This window comes from Aythya marila (assembly GCF_965140915.1).
Source record: "Aythya marila genome assembly, chromosome: 16".
In the NCBI taxonomy this organism is placed as follows: domain Eukaryota; kingdom Metazoa; phylum Chordata; class Aves; order Anseriformes; family Anatidae; genus Aythya; species Aythya marila.
This window is the reverse complement of record NC_139057.1, coordinates 13173920-13194246: the sequence shown is the minus strand read 5'-3', so window position 1 is coordinate 13194246 and position 20327 is coordinate 13173920. Positions and strand designations below refer to the sequence as shown.

Genomic DNA, 20327 nt, shown 5'->3' with positions numbered 1-20327 from the left:
ATCCCGCACCCCGCTCTGCCCTGCTCTCCACGTGCTCGCGCTGACAAAGCCCACGCTGGGTGACTCGGGGGAAATAAATGATGCCGTGGGTTGGGACGAGGCTGCAGCTGCGGGGAGGTGAACTCATCCCCAGGCGGGCCCTGGGGCCCCAGCTGCTTTCAGCATGCCAGCAGGATGGGGCGAGAGGAGGTTTCTCCCTTTACGCGGAATCGCTGTGCTCTGCATTGCTCCCTTCATCCACGCACGGGTGTTGTATCCGTGCTGCCAGGGCTGAGCAAGCCAAGCCAGCAGCTCAGACGGGGCCGTTCTGCAGCACTAAAGCAGTGTTCCCGGTTTCCACCAGCACTTCCAACAGGAACGGGGCCTTAAACAATCACCTACGCTGGAAACAACAAGGGAAGGGAAAAAAAATCCAGGCAAAGCTGATTTGCGGGCTGGCAAATACGGCAAGCGCCTTGGGAGCGGGTGGCATGGGGAAAACCAGTCCTTGGGAGGACAAAATTCCCCCTGCTGTAAGAGGAGTGAGCTCGGAGCCCCAGGGTGCACGTGGGGGATGGGATGGTCACCCCCGGATGGGTGCAGAAGTGACACGGAGGGGTATGCCTACCACGAGCAGCACCGCCAGGCAAAGCCGGGAAGCCACTTAAACCAAACTCCGACAGTTTTTTATTGAAAAGAAATGTGGAATATTTGAACTGTCTGTTTCGTAAGGACCAAACCTCCAGGGTTCCCTTGGGTGCAGCCTCACGAAATCCCACAGCTGCTGGGGAGGCAGCGGGGTAGGGGGGGCGTTTTTCCTCCTCGGTGCGTGGTTGGGGAAGGGCTGCCCCCCCCCGTCCCTGCAGCCCCTCGCCGTGTGCCCGTTCCAGGTGGCTGCCATGAAATCCTTCTAAATCTTGGCGTTTTGCACAGGCTGGAGCTCAGCGACCTCGGTAGCCCCAATCCTGGAGGCCTCTGGAGCTGCCCAAAGCCCGAGGGGCACGGAAGGGGGTTGCGCCAAGGGGTATTTTTTCCTTCCTAATTGCTGCCACTCGGTTGCAGCGAGCAATGCAGACGTGCCAAGGGCAACCCAGCGCCGTCGCTGTGCTCCAGAAGCGGGACCAGCACGGGGCAGGCAGGGGACACCCCGAGCACCCCCTCCCTGCCTCCCCTGCCCGACAGCAGCGCGGGGCTGCCGGGGGGCGCCCACCCCCGGGCCCTGCAGGGAGCAGCCTGGGAGAAAACCCCGGGGCCGCTCCCGGCTCCTTTGGGTCCTGAGACGCGCAGCGGGGCGGGGGGCGCGGACCCCGCACCCCGACGACCCCCCGAGAACCCTCCCCGGCCCTTCGCGGGGCGGCCCGGCGGGCGGTGCGGAACCGTCCCACACCCCAAAAAAAAATAAAAAATCAAAAGCCCAAGCCCCGCAGAGGCCGGGAGGCGCTGCCCCCCGCCGGGGCGGGCCGGGGGCGGTGCGCGGGGGGGCGCGGAGCGGGCGCGGAAGATGGCGGCGGGCAGGCGCGCCCCGCGCAGCGGGCTGCTGGAGCTCCGCGGCCCCGGAGGGCGCTGGCTCCGTGTCCTCCTCACCCTGGCCGAGGACAATTTGGGGGTGAGCCCCGCCGACGGCCCCGGGGCCGGGGAAGCTCCGGCGGCGCAGCTGAACGGCGGCGAAGGGGGCTCCGGCGTGCCCGAGGCGCTCGCCAACATCAGGCGCACGGTGCACGTCGTCAAGCAGGACGTGGGGGGGCTCGGCATCAGCATTAAAGGTGAGGGGGGGGGGGGACGGTGCCGTGCTCCGAGCGGCGAGGGTGAGGGGTGAGGGGTCCGCGGGAACGGGGAGAAAAAAGGGGGGGGTCGGGCAGCGTCCGAGCGCAGCCGCTGGGGAGGTGGGGAAGGGCAGGGGGCTGCCGGGGAGGGGCGGGGGACGCGGGGACACGGGGACGGGGGCTGCGGGAGCAGGTGGGACGGGCACAAAAGCTGCCCCTGGTGCAGCCGGGCGGAGCGCTCTGCCCGTGCGTCCTCGTCTCCGGCGTGTCCCCACGTCCCCGTGTCCCCGTGTCCGAGCGCCTTTGAGCCGCTGCCCGCCCTGCACCCGGCTGGCTCAGCCCGAACTTGGGGCTGGAAATGTCTCAGGGCGAGGGTGGCTCCTCTGGCCCCGTCTGGCTTTCACGGGGCTCTGAGCTCTGTTGGAAACTCTGTGCAGGGGGAGCTCAGTGCGGGGGGCTGCCACCGTGCATGGCCAAAGGGGGTGCTGGGGCTGCGTGCTGGGGGGCCCGGGGACGGTGGCAGCGTGGCTCTCGCCTCCTGACGTGGCTTCCCCTCCCCAGAGCCTCCAGCTCGCTCCGTAAGCGGGCGCCGCAGGGAGGTTTTGTGCCGTGGGTGTCCCTGTGCGGGGACTGGGTCAAAACCCAGTGCTGCGGGCTGCTTTTTGGGATGCCGGAGCTTGCCAGCCCTTTTGGGAAGCGAAAAACCCCCTTTGCAACAACCCCTTGGCAGCCAAGCCGCCGCTGGCTCCGAGGCTCTCCCAGGAAAGGAGAAACGTTACTTGGTTCAGCTAAAACTTTATTTTTGCAGTGACGTATGTGGAAACCAAGGAGCCGTAATCCAAACTGGGAGCTGCAAAGCGTGACGGCCGCTCGGGCAGCCCAGGCTCTGCCTTAACTGGGGGGGACACACGGATGCTTTCCTATTCCTAGTAACAAGCAGCCCCCTTCTTGCAGTTTAACCTTGCTTTCTTACCGCAGCCCTGAGGGGTTGTGGAGGGGCTGACGGGGAAGGGAGCTGAGGGGCTCCGGCAGCCTGGTCCCCCTCGTGCCAACCAGCTCCTGCTGCTCCTCTCCGTGGCCCAGGGGTGGAATGGGGCAGGGTGAGGGGCAGAACCTGAACCAAACCCTTCTGGCCCTGGCGTTGTGGCTGGGTCCCCAGCCAGCCTAAGCTTTTTTTTGCTCAAGTTTCTGGTGTTTTGGGGTCAGGGTGCTGTCCTGCTGGAGCCACCACGGATGCTCCTGGCAGCAGCTCCCCCTCCGTGCACGCAGCCCGGGCTGCTGAGAGGGGGGGGCTCAGCAGCTCGGGGCACCCCCACGGGGGCCTCTGACAGCTGATAACCGGAGCCCTCTGCTCCTCGAGCGGCTTGGCAGAAATCTGAGCGAGGAAATGCCTGCGGCAGGGCCGGGAGCAGCCCCGGGGTGGTAACGCACCGCTGGGCTCTCCCCCTGGGACCAGGGATCCTCCCGGGGGGGCTCCTGGGGACAGGCTGTCCTGGGGGGCGCAGGGCACGTCGGGCACTGCTGTCCCTGCTTGCCGCCCTGCTGCTGTAGCTGCTGCTCCCGCGCCTGCAGGCTGCTCGCATCTCCCCGCCGGTTCAAAAGTTAATGTGCAAATTGATCTCCTTGAGCTGCCAGGAGGCTTGAATAGCATCCTTTTAGGCTGCAGAATGGAAAGCAGCAGGTAAATAGAGCCACTGGGCAGAGGGGAGCAAATACCCAGGTCGGGTCGCTTCTCCCTGGCTCTTTTGCCTCTCCAAGCTGATCCATTTAGATCGTGAAGTCCTCAGAGCAGGGATGGTTGCTCAGCACACACAATTAATAGTGCAAATAATGACGTGTTTCCCTGCCAAAATTGATGGGGAGACAGCCAAGGTATGTGTTTGCTCCACAAGGAAATCTGCAAGCATTCGGAGGTTTTGTGGGAGCAATTATCTTCAGCTGCCGTGAAGCCTCACGGTATGCTGGGTGCTGCCAGGGAGAGATGCGGAGGGCAGCGTGGTCGCTGCAGGGCTGGCTGGAACCCGGGCACCCCCCTCTGCACGTCCGTAACCGCTTGGTTTCCCTTCTGTTCGAAGGTGGCCGAGAGAATAAAATGCCCATCTTGATATCCAAGATATTCAAGGGGCTGGCGGCGGATCAGACCGAGGCGCTGTACGTGGGAGATGCCATCCTGTCCGTGAACGGCACCGACCTGTCCGAGGCGACGCACGACGAGGCGGTGCAGGCGCTGAAGAAGACGGGCAAGGAGGTCGTCCTGGAAGGTAGGGGCCGAGGCAGCACCGGGGAGCTCCTGTTTCTGGGCTGCCGATGCCCGTCTCTGCAGAGCTCCTGCACAGCCACGTGCTGGGTGCCCACCCCGCGACGCTCCAGGGTGTGCTGGAGCTGAGCAGGGAGCCCGGGGGTGGCACAGCATCTGCATAGCCATTTGCATGCTCCTTTAAATGGAAAACAATATATGCAGAGTGGCTTATCTGCTCATCCGGGGAGCCAGAGGGATGCGCTGGGTGCTGGTGGCTGTGTCCCAGCTGCAGGGACCATGGGCAGGCTGCAACGGGAGATTTGGGGCAGGTCTATGGGGCAGGTGACATTTCTGTCGTACTGCTGCACCCCGAGGTCCTCAGTGCCAGGGCCAGTGTTCAGCTCCGTGTTCTTCCCCTGGCTTCCATTTAAATCCACAGCTTTGGCCGGAGTGGGGCCGCGTGGCTCTGCGGGCTGCCCCAGGTGGTCTCGGTGCCCAAGACACTTTCTTGGGCGGTTTTAGGGCTGCAGGTCCCACAGGGAGGTTTTCGGCTGGGGGCAGCGCTGTGGGCTGTGCCTGGACAAAGAAGAGCTCTGTGTCTTCTGCTGTGAGCAACCTCCGCGGCGCTTTCTTTCCTGCTCCTTCCCCAGATTGTGTCATCTCCAGATTTTCAGTTTTCGCTTCGCTCAGCCCTTTTCTGCTGTGGGTTCCTCCTCTCCTGGGAGCCGCAGAACCACGCTTCAGCCTGAGGAATGTGCTGCTCTGCACAGCTGCTGGGAGCAGATAGGGGGTTATTTTTTTTTTTCTGACCAAAGAGAAATACAAGAGCCTCTTTCTCTGGAAGTCTCTGAAATTCCTCCCCGTGGCCGCTGCACTCAGACCACCCTCTCTCTGTTATTTTCTTTTCATCCTTTACTTTGGCATGGGCTTCCTTTCTGCTGGAGGTTCTGCGGGAGGTGGAGATGGGCTGCCCTTTCTCGAGAGAATAACTCCTCTCCTGGACCAACCTCCTCCTCCTCCTCCTGGGGAGCCGGGTGGGTGCTTCCCGGTCGCCCTGCCGGGACGCACCTACATTTCTGCAGAAGCCGGGCTTCCTCCGAAACGAAAGCTCCCAGCAGGCACACTTCTGCTCCAGGAGGAGAGCTGGGCTGGCTCCTGCCGTGATGGTTTTGGTTGGTTTGGATCGATGCCGTTGATCTGTGGCACGGTGCTGCTCGGGGTGCTGTGGGCAGCTGCTCATTGCATGCACACACGGCATCTCCATCTCCGCTCCTTTTTGAATGCAGCTGGGCCTGGGGGCAGAGCGCTGCTCCGGAGCCAGAGGGGTGGTGACAGGGGACTCCCCGGCTCCTTTCTTGTCCTTGGGTTTACTCCAAGGCTTGGTGAAAAGCAGCACGACGACCTTAGCGTCCAGCAGGTGCCTTCTGGTGCCGACTTCTCTCCCTCGCAGAACCCTGTGCCTTGGCTCTGTGCAGGGCTGGCTGTCCCCTGTTGTCCCCTGGCCCTGCAGACATCTCCAGGCCAGCCCCGTGCTGTTTCAGTTAGCTCCAGAAATGTCCCCCGTGTGCCCCAGCCTGGCACAGAGGGTTGGTGACACCTCTGCTGGGACGGCCGGGGACAAGGGCAAGCAGCAGCGCGGGGTCCCCGCAGCCCCTGGGTGCTCCCCAACTCTTCATTTAGCTCAGCCTTCCCTTACGTTTGCCAGAAATACGAAAAAGGAGTCATTCAGCACAGCCAGCACGTGTTTACACCACCTTGCTCCTCCCAGCCACGCTTGTTCTCAGACCTGGAGCTTTAAGGGCGGTTCCCAGGAGATGTACCAGAAGGAAACGAAGCTCTCATCTCGCTCTAATTAGGAGAGCAACCGCACGCGGCAGCACCGGCAGAGTTTGCACACTCCTCGCGTGGTCACTGATCGGGGTGGTGAATTCAGGTGGAACCCCAAAACGGCCTGAGCATTGAAACGCCTCAGTCCCAGCGCCAGAAGTGCCCCACGTGCTGGATCCGGCCCCGCGTGGCAGTGCCAGTCCTGGCCGGGCGCGATGGCGTGCGGAAACCTCCCGGCGTGCCCTGCCAGGAGGCCTCTGCGTGTGCCAAGCTGCCATCTTCATACTTGCAGGAGGAGTTTGTATTTATATCACACTGTTATTTCGGGGAGAGGCGCTCTGCCTGACCTTATTTTTCCTCTTGTTAGATTTTTATTTATTTTTTATTTTTTGGCATTTGTATCCCTGGGTACAAAGCAGTTCTCCAGGACTTGTTTGGCCGAGGGATAGCATGGAAGGTTGAAATTCAGAAAAAAATAACTGGTGGGTGCCCGGATCGGGCTGCAGTGGTTGCAGAGGGTGGAGATGTGCATGGTATGAGGTGTTAAATAGCCGCAACATTCAGCTGGACCTGGAGAAATAACCACAGGACCAAAGTGGCTGGAGGTTTTGGGATGGCAGTGACCCGTATTTGTGCAGTGGAGCAGAAATCAGGTGCCCACGGAGCGTTGGGGCCAAGCATCCTGGCTTTGTGCCTGCCGGAGCTGTGCAGGATTGAACCCGCAGGAGCAAAACCCCCCTCTGAGAAGCTGCGGCTGGGCTGTGCCCTAGGGAGTGCCGCACGTGCTCACGTGGCTTAACCACGGCGATGAACCACAGCAGGAGACTTCGGAGCCACCTTGGGATGATGCGGAGGTGGTGAGGGTCCCTGTCCTACCTTCACCTCCCCTCCCCTGCCCCTGGCAGAGTGTGGGAGCCTGGCCACCTCTGCCTTGTGATTTCATCTGCTAGTTTCATGCCGTCGGTCCCGGTGTTGCTCCGAGGCAGAGAGGGGCCCACTGGAGCTGGGCTTAGGACCTCATAAGGGCTGGAGCTGGGTCTCCAGGACCTCTCTGGAAGCCTTCCAGATGTGATGGCCGCTCCTGCAGCCGGAGCGCTTTGGCTTGCGATGCTGTGCAGGTGCTGCTGGAACGCTCTCGCCTCTCGGGGACAAACAGTGAGGCCCTGGCCAGCAGCATAGCCGTGAGCATCTTCGCCATACATTCGTGCTGTGATGTCCACCTTGCAGCACAGCACGTGGATGGGGCTGTTCCGAATGCCTTTGGGTGGGTGCTAGGATCTCAGGGTCCTGCCCTGAATTTTTTGGGGTGCACCAGTGTCCCCTGACCAGCTTTGTAGACTGTCCTCGGGGCAGGGACAGAGCCAGCTGGCCTGAGGTCACGTTTCACATGGGCACGGTGGCCACGTGCCCGTGTTATGGGCTCTGCAGTGCGTGTGCTGGGCTGGGGGGTCTCTGGCACAACCCACCCAGGGCACCCCCGGGGCAGGACCCCTGCGCCCTGTCCCGGCTCAGTGGAATTTCTCCTGGAGTTCGGCAGCGTCGCCCACTGCCTGCTTCCCCGTGCCCCTTCCTCCTGCCCTGAGCCGAGGCCATCGGGATGTGTTCCAGCCACGGCACAGCTGATGCCGGTGACGTCCCTGCCTGGCTGGAGGTGACACGCAGGACAGGTGCTGCGGGAATGCTGGAAGGAATTCCCGGGGGTGGCGTCAGGAAGGGAGGGCTTGGGGTGGGGGCAGAGCGGGCAGCGTGTCCCCGTGCCCCGAAGCGCTATCACTGCGCGCGCCGGTGCCCGTGGATGAACGCTGGTCTCTGTGAAATCCAATTAGCTCCCAAGTGCCCGAATAATGACGAGTCTGTGCCAAGACTGCTGGCCCAGGGCAGCCTCCAGCGCAGCTCGCATGCCTGTGGGAGCGCGGCGGCTATTTATACCGGGAGGCACGGGGCTGCCACGGGGTGACCGACCCACGTGCGGCAGCGGCGTCGCAGCCCTTTATAGAGGCGGCTCAGCACTGCCAGCGGGGTGAGACGAGGCGATGGGGCTGTGTCCCCCTGTGGGGTGTGTCCCCTCGTGCCCTGGGGCTTTGCCTCTCCCCGTGGTGACCCCACTGCAGCTCGCATGCCGGATTTGGGGATTTTGAGGTTTAGGAGCGCTCGCTCTGGCTTTGCTGCTGCAATGGAGCTGGTCCACCAGTGTGCTACCTCTGACAGTCAGCTGCAAGGCCTGGGGTGAAACCAGCTGTGACGGTCTGGGACGTGGCAGCAGGCACGTGTCTGTCCCCTGGTCCTTTCCCAAGGGCCACCCAAGGAAAGCCCTTCCCCAGAGCCATCAGCCAGCCCCACAGCACTCAGGGCATCCCCCTGCCCAACCAAAGGATTTCTGCCCATGCTTTGGATCAGCCTTGGGAGCCTCTGACCCAGTTTTCCAGCAGTGCCTGTGGGGCCCCATCAATTTGCTGTAACTTTCATCTCCCTCTCTCCTAAACCTCCGGAGCCAGGCTGCGGTACAGCGGCTCTGATGTTTGACTCCGAGTCGCCAGGCACTTAAAGATGATTTCTCGTCCCTGGTTTCTAACTCACCACTCAGGGTTATGTGAGCTGTGCACACGCAGTTCGAGGCTTTTCCTGGGTCCAAGCCATGGTATTTGAGAGCTATTACTGCTTTGTTCCCACTTGGCTGCGGGACCGGCTGTACCAGCACAATTTGGACTGTGTAATTTTGGCCTGGGCTTCCTGCCCGTTCCCCGCCCTGCGCCTCCATGTGCTGCCCCGGCCAACAGGGTCCAGGTTGGAATTGGATCTGTGACCTGAGCCACGTTTAAAAAAGGCTTTTTTTTCAGCCCAGCTCAGCTCACCAGAGCAGTTGGCAGCATGCCCCATGCACTGGTGTGGGGTGACTGTAGACAGAGCAGCACCCATGGGTGTTAGCTCCAGGAGGAGGGGGGAAATGATGGAGGAGAAACGAGGGGTTTTGGCAGTGTGGGTGGGTGCTGGTGGGCAGGATGTGGCCGCCACGCCATGCTCTCACTGGGGGTCCTCTCTCTTCCAGTGAAGTACATGAAGGAGATCTCGCCCTATTTCAAGAACTCGGCGGCGGGGGCGACGGTCAGCTGGGACCCCTCTCCCTCTGGCCAGCAGAAGCGGTCGTCCCCCGTCCTGCCACCCCGCGAGAGCCGGACCGTCCCGCTGAAGATGTGCTACGTGTCCCGCAAGTGCCTCCCCGCCGACCCGGAGCACAGGTCAGGGTGATGCCACCACCACCGCGCCGGCCGCTGCTCGGGGTGCCCCGCGGAGGGCCGGCGGAGACCCAGCGGGGCCGTGTCCCTGCAGGTACCTCGAGGTGTGCTCGGCGGACGGGCGCGTGGCTCTCTTCCTGCGGGCAAAGGACGAGGCCACGGCGCAGTCGTGGCTCGGGGCCATCCAAGGTGCGGCGGGCGCGCTGCTGCCGCGGGTGAAGGAGGAGCTGCGGGCACAGCTGGCGGGTGCTGGCACGGCGGGCAGCAGGGACATCAGGCACGTGGGCTGGCTGACCGAGCAGGTACCCCCGTGTCCCCCCCACACCTGCCACCCGCTGCCGAGGGGTCCCTGGCCAGCCCTGACCCACCCCGGCTCCTCACAGCTCCCCGGTGCCGGCACCAGGAACCTGCTGGCCGTCCTCACCGAGAAGGAGCTGCTCCTGTACGGCAGCCTGCCGCAGAGCCGCGATGCCCTGGGCAAGCCTGTGCACAGCTACCCGCTCATTGCCACCAGGTAGGGTCCTGCGGGTGTCCCCGGGGTGGTGGTGGTGTCCATGGGGATGGTGGTTGGTGTCCCCAGGGATGGTGACTCTGGCTGAAGATGGTGGTGGTGCCCCAAGGGATGGTAGCAGTGCCCCCAGGGATGGTGGTGGTGTCACAGGGATGGTGGTTGGTGTCCCTAAGGATGGTGGAGGGGTCCCAGGGCTGGTGGTTGGTGTCCCTGGGCTGGCGGTTGTGGCCAAAGATGGTGATGGTGTCCCCAGGGATGGTGGTTGGTGTCCCCAGGGATGGTGGCAGTGTCCCCAGTGATGGTGGTGGTGGTGTCCCAGGGCTGGTGGTCGTGGCCAAAGATAATGGTGGTGTCCTGGGATAATGGTGGCACCCAGGGGTGCTGGCAAGGCCGCATGGTTGGTGGCAGTGTCCTACAGTAGCTGTGGGGCTTGGGGGACAGTGGCAGAGCCCCAGGGACAGTGACAGAGCTTGGGGGACAGTGGCAGTACCCAAGGGGTGGTGGCAATGCCCAGTGGGTGGTGGCAGTGATCTGTGGGTAGTGGCAGGCACCCTACGACTTAGTGGCGGACCCTGGGAGGTGGTGGCAGCGCCTGGGGGTGGTGTCGGGGCCGTGGGGACAGGGTGCGTGGCACAGCCTGGCGGTGGCAGTGCCCGGGGTGTGGGGGGGGCGGCACAAGATGGCCGTGCCCAGCGGCGGGGCTGCGGCGCCCCCTGGCGGCCCTGCTGGGGGCTGAGCGCGCCGTGCCGCAGGCTGGTGCACTCGGGCCCGGCCAAGGGCTCGGCGCTGGACGAGGCCGAGCTGGCGTTCGCCCTGCGAGCCGGCACCCGGCTGGGGGTGCAGAGCCACCTCTTCAGCCTGGAGAGCCCCCGCGACCTGGCGCTCTGGACCCGCTTGCTGGTGGACGGCACCCACGGCGCCGCCGAGCTCGCCCAGGAGGTGTCCGCAGGTCAGCGGGGTCCCGCGCGGGGGGGATATGGGGTGGCGGGGGGCTCTGCGCCCGTCCCTGAGCCCGTCCCTGTCCCCAGCCTGCACCTGGAAGGGGCAGGACTGCACCCTGTCCATCCACATCGACAAGGGCTTCACCATCTCCACCACGGAGCCGGGGCTCAGCAAGACCATCCTGCTCCAGCAGCCCTTCGAGAAGCTGCAGATGTCCTCTGACGACGGCACCAAGATGCTCTACTTGGACTTTGGCGGCCCGGAGGGCGAGATCGTGAGTTGGCATCGCCCTCGCTTCGCCCTGGCTCCCTCCGACCCGGGAGGTGCAGCAGGGTGCCCACCCCGTGCATGGCACCCACCCGCTGTCTGTTGTACAGCCCTTCCCATTGCAAATGTCTCTCTGCTTCTTCCTTGCAGCAATTGGACCTCCACTCCTGCCCCAAAACCATCGTCTTCATCATCCACTCCTTCCTCTCGGCCAAGGTGACCCGCCTGGGGCTGCTGGCGTGAAGACAGAGCGGGGCCCCAGCCCCCGTCACATCTATGCACCTCCCTCCAGGCCAAGTGCAGCCCGAAGCCATCCGGACAGGACACAAGTCCCCGAGGGGTCCCGCTACCCGCCCCCGGGGCGCTGGGGACAGCAGTGGGGTGACGTCCCTCTGGGATGGCAGCACCAGGACTCCTGCGGTGCCCCCTTCCCCTCCCTGCTCCCACCAAGATGCTCGGCTGGAGGAGCCCCCGTGGGAGCCGCACAGTCACCCGAGTGCCTTGTGAGATGATATTTTCTGTACAATGAACCCGTTTGTATGGATGTTTTATATTTATATCGCCCCCGTTACAAGTGCCGATGGGGCAGCTCTCATCCACCCGCTTTGAACCCCGGGAGAAACCCCCAGGTTCTCCAGCGCGAGGACATGTGTCTGTCCATCCCCCGGGCATGCGTCTCGGCAAGGGGCTGCAGCCCGGGGTCAGCTCCGTGTTGCTGGATAGATGGGAACTGCAGATCAGCTCTTATTTGCCAAATTTTTCAGTATCGCTGCGTGCTATAGGAACCACTTCTCTTTGGGATGGTCACACGGTTCGTGTTACTTTGCCAACTCCTGCATCTTTTTATTTCTTGGTTTGGGGGGGAAGGACATCAGGTGGCTGGTGGGAAACAACTTGTTTTATGAACCAAAAAAATCCTGCGTGAAAATGCCTCTTTCTTTTTTTTTTTTTTTTTTTTTTTTTTCTTTCTGTTTTCGGTCAAATAAACATTGCAGCTCACACCCAGCAGGAGCCGAGGGTCTCCTGGTTTTGCTTGAAGTGGAAAATCCGTGGGTACTGCCTGATGAGTTTCTAAGGGGTCTCAGTGCAGGCAGCATCTGCACATGGGGACAGGAAAGGGCCACGCTCACATCACTCCGAAGTGATAAATTCTGTGTTAGCCTTTTTCTTTTGTCCTGGCCCTGTCTGTGTGTGTGGGGGAGACCGGGGTCTCCTAGCAGAGCTGCTAACACTCACACTGAATATTAGCAACTAATCAGCAGCAAATATCCTTTTTTTTTCTAATGATAGCTCATGCATTCTGTTATTCTGTGCTAATGTGGCGTGGCTCAGGGTAGTGGGGTGCATCAGTGGTGTTGCTGGTCTTGGAGAAATGAAATCCCCACATCTGTGGGGGGCAGTGCTGCTCCTTGAGTGCTTATTGAGCTGGGCAGCACTGGCAGGTGAGATTGCAGGGTGTCTGCTTCGAGGGGAGCCACGGAAGTTAATGATTTCCCTAACGAAGATGAGCTGGTCCCTTGCAAAGGGGACCCCGATGCTGTTGCAGCCTTTGGGATGCATGGGAAAAAATAAGCTGAAGAAAAAAAAAAAAAAAAAGGGTGAGGGAAAGCAGTCAAAGTGCAAAACTTCCAAGGAAGTGAGGTGCATGAGATCTGAGCAGGAAGAAAGCAGAGGAACATCTATGTGGTGTGAAAAAAAGGTCTGATGGGGCACGCAAGCACTGTGCTGCTCTGTCTTGGTGGGATGGGGGGCAGGAGAGGAGGGAGCCCCCTTGGTGCCCTTGCAGGAGCCCTGTGGCTGCTGGCACTCGCTGTCCACAGTGATCAAACCCAGCTTCTTGCTGCACACCACTGTCAGATTTCCAGGAGGTCTTGCAAAATGGATTTGCAGGGAAAAAAAAAAAAAAAGGAAAAAAAAATCCAACATGTTACTAACTGCTAAATCAATACAACAAGTAATTTAGAAACAGATCGTGTATTTTTCTATGATGAAAAGCATGTCTGCACAAGGAAAAATGTTATTACTGCAATTTACCTTCCTCTTCCTGCCCTACAGCCATTACTCTTTGGGGTTCATTCCAATAAAAGAGGGAATCACTCCCAGTCCCAAGCAGATCTCCTATTAATCTCATAGCCTACAAACTGCCATCCTGCTCCATCGCTGGGCAGTGGAAAAAATGGTTCAGTTTGGAGATGGAGCTTGATTTTCTTGGATTTTTTTCACATTCGGTGCTGGTGATGGAGCGGTGAGTTTTTCCCCCCGGGTATTTTTTGGTGGGGTCTCCCTGTGTCTGCCCCTGGAGGCTGGATCCCGTGAGTCACTCCGAGCCTGGGTACCCGAGGTGCTTAGGGTTGGGGTGAGGCCAGCCCCGTGCTCATGGCCAGGAGTATCACATCAGGGACAGAGGGCTGGAGGCCAGGGGGAACTCTGTGTTTTAGCGCCATGGCTGCTCCTCTGGTGCATGGGGCTGGCAATTTGGCTTCCAGCTGAGCCAAGGCTAGAAAAAAAAGGGAAATCCCACATCTGCTGGAGCTCCTCATCCTGCTCATACTGCAGCTTCCCACATAGCATCAGCCAAGAATCCCCCCCCAGCTCTTCCTGACTGCCTAAAGCATCTATTTCCTAAAAAAAATCCTAATTTTCACCTTCTTGGATCCTGCACTGTCAGTCCTTATGGTGAGCTTGGCCAAGCTCTGGTTTGGTTGCTCTTGGCACGCTCATGGCACGTTATGGTGCCAGCAGCCTGACCGAGTTACTCAGGTGACAGCTCCCTGCTCTGCGGGCTTGATGGAAATGTCCAGGGATCTTCAGATGTGTGGGCATGTCACCTCCCTGCGGATGCCATGGTTTGTATTCCCCAGGGAGGAACAACAGCTCACAAGGGTTTTGTTCTTCCAGGTGCTTTCACGGCACGAGAACTAATATTTTTGAAAGCGGCTTTAAACTAAATGCAGTGAACTCCGCGTGTGGAGCTGCTCTTAAAGGGCTGAGATAAAAAGCAGATTTGTGAAGCTAAGTCGGCTTGGTGCAGCTGAGGCTTCGTCTGGCCACCAGGACTTGAGGAGCTCAGGTAAAGGGGATTTTGAAGGCGCTGTGAGTGCTGGGGAAACGGATGGCAAATGGGAAGGAAGGAGGTTCCCGGCTTCCTTCCCGCTCCCCCCTGTACTTTTCATTAGTCAGCTCTGACCTTTTAGCGCCGTAATCAAACAAGACAACCTAACACTTAAATCTGAGCGTTTAGCGCTGACATTTACAATTGGTTCTCACGTTAGAGAGGCCAAATGAAAATTTCCGTACAGACAGCATGCTGCAGGGAACGGGAATCAAATAATTCATTTGCCGAATAACACACGCGCTGGCCCCCATCAGCTGTCTGCCAGGGCCTGCATCGCACTGCTTGGTATTTGTACTGGAGCACTTGTCATTAAAAAGTCAATATTCAGCCGGAGCTGGCGATCCCGGAGCCAGTGCCTATGCTGGGCGCGGAGAAACTGGATTTGGCATTTGATGGATGTGAGCGCGGGTGATCCTCCCCAGCGGGGAAGTTACATTAAATGTTAAGGAGCCAGGTTGGTAATGAGGATGTTTTCTCTTGGTCAGCCTCGGCTGCATCCTTGCCTGAAAACCGAGCACGGGGCATGCGCATGGGTGCCCCCGGGTGCTCCTGCTCCGTGCCCCCCTGGGCAGGGCTGGGCTCCGCGGCCCATCGCTGGGTGGAACGGGGCTCTCTGAGGATGCTGAGGCCAGGACGTGGGACATCCAAACTGCTCCTTGCTGCCACATCAGCCCAGCATTGCTCGGTGTGCAGCTTTTCCATAGTGCCAACAGCGTGCTGCTGCCGCGGGCTGTCACCTGAGGACTTCGCAGGAGGACGAAGAGCAGCATCTGTTTGTGCAGCCACTTGGCATCCAGCAGCATCTCCTGTCGTGGCTGCACGCAGAAGTATTTTGCTCGGAGGAATAAGGGTGCTGCCTGCACGATGTCCACGCAGCCTTCAGTTGCTGCTCTGCTGTTAATTTCTGCTGGTGACCTGAGGACATGGGTGGGGGATATGGCCCTGGACCTGCAGGGGCCTCAGCTCAGCACCACGTCATTCCTGCTTTGTGTTGTGCCCACTGCGCTGCCACTTCCTCAGGCTTTCCTCTTCCTTTCATTCCTTACGGAAAATCTTTGTTTTCTCTGCGTGCCCACGCTGTGCCTGTCTCTTGGGGTGCTGGTGTCCCCTCCTGGCCCACTGTGTGACCTCTCTGTGGCAACATGGTGCAATACAACATTGCCTGGCTTGAGCGAGGTGTGAACAGCCCTTTGCCCTCTCCACGTGAGAGGTACATCACAGTGTGCTGACACCATGCTGGTAGAAACGGGCCTGGTCCCATCCCGTCGTGATGAGATGAGAGGAAGAAAGCCCAGCAGTGACACCTCCGTCCTCCTCCTTGCCCCAGAATGAAGCAGCTGGTATGGATGCTGGCATTAAAAGCACGGGGGAAAAAGAATCATCAAAAAGCCAAGGAAATCAGAGGTTTTCATCCCAGCTCAGCCACTCAGCTGCTTTGGGCCCCCTCTGTAAAATGGGAATATTCCTGCTCTGCCCCAGCCTGTGCTGGCAGCTGAGTGACCCTGCATCACCAGGGCCCCAAGGTGCGACGTGTCTTGGAAAAGTCCCGGCAATTGTCTACGTGTGATACCTTTGTAAATGTTACGGCACTCGCCTGCCAGGAAATGCTAGAGATAAAAGCTGGATTGATATCTATCTATCTATCTATCTATCTATCTATCTATCTATCTATCTATCTATCTATCTCTATTGAATATATCCATTTAATTTCTCACTCTGTGTCCTAAAATAGCTTAGGATTCGAGAGGCTCAGGAGCTGAGGACAGCTGAGATGACAACCAGAAGATAGAGGTTTGTTCTGCAGCAAGAGTATGAAAACCACATAAAATTGGAATTCGTTTTATAACGCTTATTCAGGAGTCCTAAAGCCAGGAATGGGATTTAATGTATAATGCGGAGAGATACAGATGAGCCCCTTTCGGAGTTTCCATGTTTTTGTTATACTGTATATTAGTGATGCTACATGGTAGATTCTGCCCCCCCAAAAAAATTTCCTTCCAAAAGCAGAAGCTTATTTCTGAAGGCTTTACCGTAGTGGTGACACATCCGTATGCAATATAAATGACCTGTTGTTTCAGATGATGATAATGGGAATAAATACCAAATTAAAAAAGAATCAAACCCCGTAGATCAGGAAAAATAACAGAATTTCAAACACCCAGAAAGCTCTTGCTCTAGGAAAGGGCACGTAACCATGGCAACAGGAGCCCTCACTGTCACGATAATAAAAAAATATATTATTCTAGGAGAGCTCTTAAAAGGGAAATATACATTTCACTGAGGTGGATGATGAAATATTGGGCATCAGAGTGAAGAATGAGACAGAGGAGCCTGCAAAGTAATCCTGGCTGTTCTTCAGCCCGTGGCGGGTGGGGAGAGGTGATGTGGGAGCTCGGGGGCTGTGGGGAGAAGCCCTGGGACGGGAGCTGGGGAGCAGGGACAGCGTCCTCCCCTCTGTGGGACAGCCCCGAGACTCTGCAGAGGGGTCGTGCTGAGCCCCCCTGTGCTGCGGAGCCGGCAGGAGGATGGTAAGCAGCCCATGGCCCTATCCAGGACTCTGCAGCCTCCAGTGCAAATGACCCCACTGAGGACATCCATCCCAGTGTGCAACCCCGGAACCATCCAAATCTTGGCAAAAGCTGGAAATTATGGGGCCGTGCAGCTTGCAGCAGCAGAGATCATCCCCGTGGCACCACGGCGTGCCCAGCATCCCGCCATGTGGCTGCACAGGGATGTGCTGGCCAGCTGTGAGCTGCAGAAGCACTGCAAAGACTTTGCCCTTTTTTTGTAAAGAGAAAAGAGCCGTGGAGAACTGGCACCTTGGCTGAGCTTCTCCTGGTTTGGGATTTTGCAAAGAGGCCTGGAGACTGGTCTCGGAGGGTCACTGTTCTATCAGTGGTTAAAAAGGGATGTGTTGAGATTTGCAGAACATTTTGAAGAAAGGTAGGGGTGAGGAAAGTATGCTTTTCCCCATGGGAAGTTATACTGGGCTTAGGTGGTAAGGTAAGGTAGCAGGGGGGCTGCGGGGGTGGCCTCCATGAGCAGAGCCCAGCAGCTGCCCTGTGTTGGAGAGAGCCTAGAGGAGGTCTCCAGCTGCTCCAAAAGGGACCTGCTGCTGGCCAAAGTGAGCGATGCTACTGCACCTCTGGCGACCACAGTGAAGAAAGCAAAAAAAAAAATGAAAAAAAATAAAAATGCAGTGCAACAGCAAGAGAGAGGAGTGAGGAAATGCAGAGAGACCCAGCCCTGCAGCCCCCAAGGTCAGTGCAGAAGGAGGGCAGGAGGGGCTCCAGGTGCCAGGGCAGAAGGAGAGGCCCCTGGTGGAGCCGGCCGTGGGTCCCCCACGGAGCAGATCTCCACGCTGCAGCCCGTGGAGAGAAGCTTACGCAGGAGCAGGGGTCTGGGGGCAGCTGCCGCTCATGGGGGCCCATGCTGGAGCAGTTTGGGACTGGGGGATGGACCCCATGGGACAGAGCCGTGTGGGAGCAGTTCTTGAGGAGCTGCTGCCTGTGGGCAGCCCACATGGGGTCAGTCTGGGAAGGACGGCATCCCGTGGATGCCCACAGGGAGCAGGGACCTCAGAGAGAGCGACCATGAAGGAGCAGCGGAGACGAAGTGTCAGGGACTGACCGCAGCCCCCATTGCCCATTCCCCTGCTCAGAGGGAAGGACATAGAAGAGGGTGGATGGGGGGAAGGTGTTTTTAGCTTGCTTTGAGTTCTCACTGCTCTGGTCTGCTACCAACAGGCTATACGTTACGTTAATCTCCCTGTGCTGACTCTGTTTTGCCCCTGATGGTAACTGGTGAGCGATCTCCTTGTCCTTATCTCAACCCCTGAGCTGTTTTTCATTGTACTTTCTCCCCTGTCCTTCTGAGGAGGGGCAGTGTGGTGGCGCTGAGCTACTACTGCACGAAACCAGCACAGAAATGCCTGGGATTTGGGTTGATCAGCTCAGTGGGGGAGTCCCCACATCAGCACCCCCAGGGGCAGCACCCTGCGCCCTCCCCCCAGGCAGAGGCCCCTGTGGGCACCGTGCCTCTCCGGCTGAGCCCCCACATCCCCCCTGGCCCTGGCCCTGGCACTGCCACCCAAGGGACATCAGCTGTGTGTCCTGGTGGCTGTGGGACCAACCGTGGAGGAGCAGATCCCCTGGCAAGGGGTGGGACCTGGGGCTGCTCCACAGTGTGGGGCTATTGCGTGGCTCTCTCTGGGTTTTGGGGAGTTTGCTCGGGGGCACCTTTGGGTCCTGCCTGTGGGGAGCACTGAGAGGTAGGGTAAAAACACCCCCCTGGTGCCCTGCTCAAACCTTGCTCATGGGCACAGGCTGCAGCACAGAGAGGGGAAGCTGGCTCAGGAATGAAGGGAAAAAGGGGAAAACTGACCCCAAAATGTACAGGCAGGTTGGAGTGGTCCTCTGCCAGGCTGGTGTGGGAGCTCAGTGATGTCTCCAAGACCCCAGGCTGAGTCTCCTTGTCCGAGGGGCCCAGATGGCAGCTGGATAGGGATGCTCCTGCTTTTGGTCCTCCCCACCCAGGCTGGCTGGACAGGCAGGGCTCTGCTCGGCTTGATGCTGATTGCAGCACAGTGGAGGCACCCAGCTGGCACCAATGCTGGGTGCTTTATGAGCTCGGGGACAAAACAGGAGTTTGTTGGGAGTTCCTGGTGAAACCCAGCAGCCGGGGCTGTGGGGCAGGGGACCTATGGGGACCTCCATGGTGGTTACATCCACAACCACATCCCTGTTGTTGGAAAGCACACTTGGTGTTTGCCACCTGTCCCTGTGGCTGGACAATTTTCTGGTTGCCCATGTCACACACCTCGACCTCTCTGCAGCATCAGGAGAGACAAGCTCTCTGCCTGCAAGGGAGCTGTGCCTGGGAAGAACACGCAGGTTCCTGTGGGTTCAAGCCCCCAGACCTTCACCCTGCTGCCGAGCTGGGGCTTTGCTCTCAGTGTCACCAACTGAGCCCCATGAGTGCATTTCAGCACCCCCATCCCCTACAGGCTGCTTCAGCAGCTTTTCCTTTCCCTCCCAGCCCTGCACTTTTCTCCCTCTTATTTTGACCTCTTGCAGGTGCAGGGGGTTGCAAAAGCGGCCCCGAACACAAAGCTGGGAACTGGGCACACGGCAGCAGCAGGCCGTGGTGGCTCAGGGCAGGTTGGATCCCCCCAGGTGCCACCACTGCTGCAGGGACCTTTGGGGTCTCCGCTGAGACCGGAGCTGCTCCGTGGCTCAGATCCGGAACGGGACTGAAGAGGAGGAGAGGGCTGGGAAGCACCAAGCGATGCACCGGGAGCTTCGCGCACACCACTGGCACGAAGCCCCTCGCAGGGGCTATTTTGGGGCTAAGAAGGGACAAGTTCGGCTTCCCTTCAGGCCGTGCCGGGGCTGCAGGAGGGCTCAGGCCCGCGCCGCCGCCGCTTTTCCCCGGGCGCTGCAGGGGGAGCTCGCGCCGTGCCGCAGCGGCTCCTCCTCGCCCGCCGCTCTCCGTCGCCTTTTCGGCACAGGAGGAGGCCTTGGGAGCGAGTCCCGGTTGCTTTCCTCGCACTTGGCTCCCAGACTAACGGAGGAGAAGTTGAGGGCGACGACAGCTCCCTGCTTGCGGTGCACAGCGGCCACAGGGCGCTTCTCGGGGGCTGCGCAGCTGCAGCACGCACAGCGCTCTGCGGGCGGTCAGCAGGAGCAAGCCCCTTCCCCAAAGATGCTCATGCACGGTCTGAAGCAGGAGAAGAGATGCCTTTGCCTAGCAGGTGCAGTGTTTCCTCCTGAAATAAGAGCAATCGGCGATCTTTGGGCCCACTCTGTGTGCATCTCTGGTACAAACCTAAACCAACTCCCCTGGTTTTCCAGTTCCTTGCGCTCCTTTCCACCTGCAGCATTTGGCCTTTTGAGCTCCGTTTGCTGGTGCCTATGAAATAGCCCAAGCCATGGGCCAGCCTCTATGGGATGCTTTTCCACCAGGCCCCAGCAAAAGCTTCCCAGGGGACCAGCAGAGGGTGGAGGTGGCAGCAGCAATCGCGGTGACCCAAGGGGTCCAGGAACCGGTCCAGATCTCAGGGTGCTGCTGGGGAATCTCGTGGTTTCTAATAAGGATGGAGACTCTTCTCAACAGATTTTCTCTTCTAGTGACCCGAGAAGGTTCAACATTAACTAGGATCAACCGTGAGTGTAGGGAGAGGGGGACAACCCCCAGGATACTGCGTTTGGGCTGGGGAAGGGGATTACATGCGGCCCCACACACCCCTCTGCAAGCCCTGTGATGGGAGCCATGCTGCAGAGCATGTTGATGTGCTGGGGAAAGGAGCTCCAGTGTGCAAGCCCTCCTCAGGAGGGAGGATTTGCCCAGCTCTAACTCTAGGCTTTGCTCCGGATAGCACAAAGCCAGCACCCAGCTCCTGGCAGGCTCGCGGCATCAGCTCCGATCTCTGGTACAAACCCCACAGACACAG

The 20327-nt window shown here is 59.5% G+C and overlaps 1 protein-coding gene across 2 annotated transcripts; it reads left to right on the top strand.

Annotated features, from left to right (window-relative positions):
• The first annotated feature begins 1374 nt into the window (after positions 1 to 1374).
• SNTA1 (syntrophin alpha 1) lies at positions 1375 to 11749 on the top strand. 2 transcript variants are annotated; one of them, XM_082772999.1, is made up of 8 exons: positions 1393 to 1742; positions 3818 to 4003; positions 8855 to 9044; positions 9136 to 9343; positions 9425 to 9555; positions 10305 to 10501; positions 10581 to 10768; positions 10912 to 11748. In XM_082772999.1, the coding sequence occupies exons 1-8, from the start codon at positions 1481 to 1483 to the stop codon at positions 11002 to 11004; spliced, it is 1455 nt and encodes a 484-aa protein (XP_082629125.1). In that variant the 5' UTR covers positions 1393 to 1480; the 3' UTR covers positions 11005 to 11748. The 2 variants fall into 2 exon arrangements, with proteins under 2 accessions (XP_082629124.1, XP_082629125.1); XM_082772998.1 differs by having other exon boundaries at positions 1375 to 1742; positions 9136 to 9555; positions 10912 to 11749.
• Positions 11750 to 20327: the final 8578 nt, after the last annotated feature.

What these genes read in the sequence shown, in the direction of transcription:
- SNTA1 (XM_082772998.1), top strand. Translation starts at nt 1,481, where the DNA reads ATGGCGGCGGGCAGGCGCGCCCCGCGCAGCGGGCTGCTGGAGCTCCGC. An exon ending in TACCCGCTCATTGCCACCAG is followed by an intron (nt 9,556 to 10,304) that starts GTAGGGTCCTGC and finishes GCCGTGCCGCAG; the next exon opens with GCTGGTGCACTCGGGCCCGG. An exon ending in CGCCCAGGAGGTGTCCGCAG is followed by an intron (nt 10,502 to 10,580) that starts GTCAGCGGGGTC and finishes CCCTGTCCCCAG; the next exon opens with CCTGCACCTGGAAGGGGCAG.